Source organism: Manihot esculenta, chromosome 15, assembly GCF_001659605.2.
Source record: "Manihot esculenta cultivar AM560-2 chromosome 15, M.esculenta_v8, whole genome shotgun sequence".
Taxonomy (NCBI): domain Eukaryota; kingdom Viridiplantae; phylum Streptophyta; class Magnoliopsida; order Malpighiales; family Euphorbiaceae; genus Manihot; species Manihot esculenta.
Window position 1 is genome coordinate 11,660,348 of NC_035175.2, and position 1,030 is coordinate 11,661,377.

General features: G+C 38.0%; 1 protein-coding gene across 1 annotated transcript; it reads left to right on the plus strand.

Annotated features, from left to right (window-relative positions):
• Positions 1-241: 241 nt before the first annotated feature.
• On the plus strand, positions 242-634 carry LOC110602009. The gene has a single exon (XM_021739439.1). It carries the CDS (start codon positions 242-244, stop codon positions 632-634), a length of 393 nt encoding a protein of 130 aa, XP_021595131.1.
• Positions 635-1,030: the final 396 nt, after the last annotated feature.

The window sequence follows — 1,030 nt, forward strand, 5'->3', positions numbered from 1 at the left end:
TGATATCTAGTGGCAGATTGGTTGAGGAATGTGCTACATATTTTCATGCAAAAAAAAGTTCGAACATGAACTCATTTAGTGCAAGACAAAATTCGATCCCTGCCTTGGGGGACTAAAGGCTAAAGAGTTCCCAAGAGATGAGACATCTTAGCTATGCTCTCGTTAATTACTAACATGGAAAGTTATTGGCAATTATGGCACCCACGAGGAACTTAGAGAAATTTGTTGAAGTTTGGAGGTAATGGGGTTGACTTCCCAACCATACAAATTCCGAACAGAGCTTTCTCAAATCTATAGCTATTGGTTCAATGCACATACAGTAGGACCATATGAGATTTTAGAGAGAATTGGACCTGTTGCTTATCGTTTAGCACTACCTCCAGAGCTATCTCAGATTCATGATGTCTTTCATGTATTTATGTTAAGGAGATACAGAAGTGATCCTTCCCACATTCTCCAGAAACAGCCTATCGAGTTGAGGAAAGATTTAACATATGAAGAAGAGCCAGTAGAGATCATTGCCAGAGAAGAGAAGGTTCTAAGGAGCATGATAATACCCCTGGTTAAAGTTCGATGGAGTAACCATTCTGCCAAAGAAGCTACCTGGGAAAAAGAAGAGAATATGCGAATTTAATTTCCACATTTATTCCCTTCACCAGGTATGTAAATTTCGAGGACGAAATTTCTATTAGGATGAGAGAATTATAAGGCCCAGGCCCATAAAAAAAAAAAAAAAAAAAAAAAAAAGGAGAGAGCATTAAAGCTCTGGTTTCGGAAATGTCCCGAAACATTCCCGAAACCCATCCGTCTCCCTCCTCCAGAAACAGAGCTTGCTCTGTTAGTTTTAAAAAAAAAAAAAAAATTAAAAATTCCTTCTCTTTAATCCAAATCTCCTACCTCTCAACCCAATCAACCCACAAACTTCTAAGATCCTTCAGCTAGATCCTGATTTAAACCTATATCCTGCTCAGAAATTCAATTTTTTCTTTCAGAGGTTCCAAAATTGGGTAGGTGAGTTTTATTCCCTTTA

Excerpts from the sequence above, each read along its gene's own strand:
- LOC110602009 (XM_021739439.1), top strand. The coding sequence starts at position 242 with ATGGGGTTGACTTCCCAACCATACAAATTCCGAACAGAGCTTTCTCAA.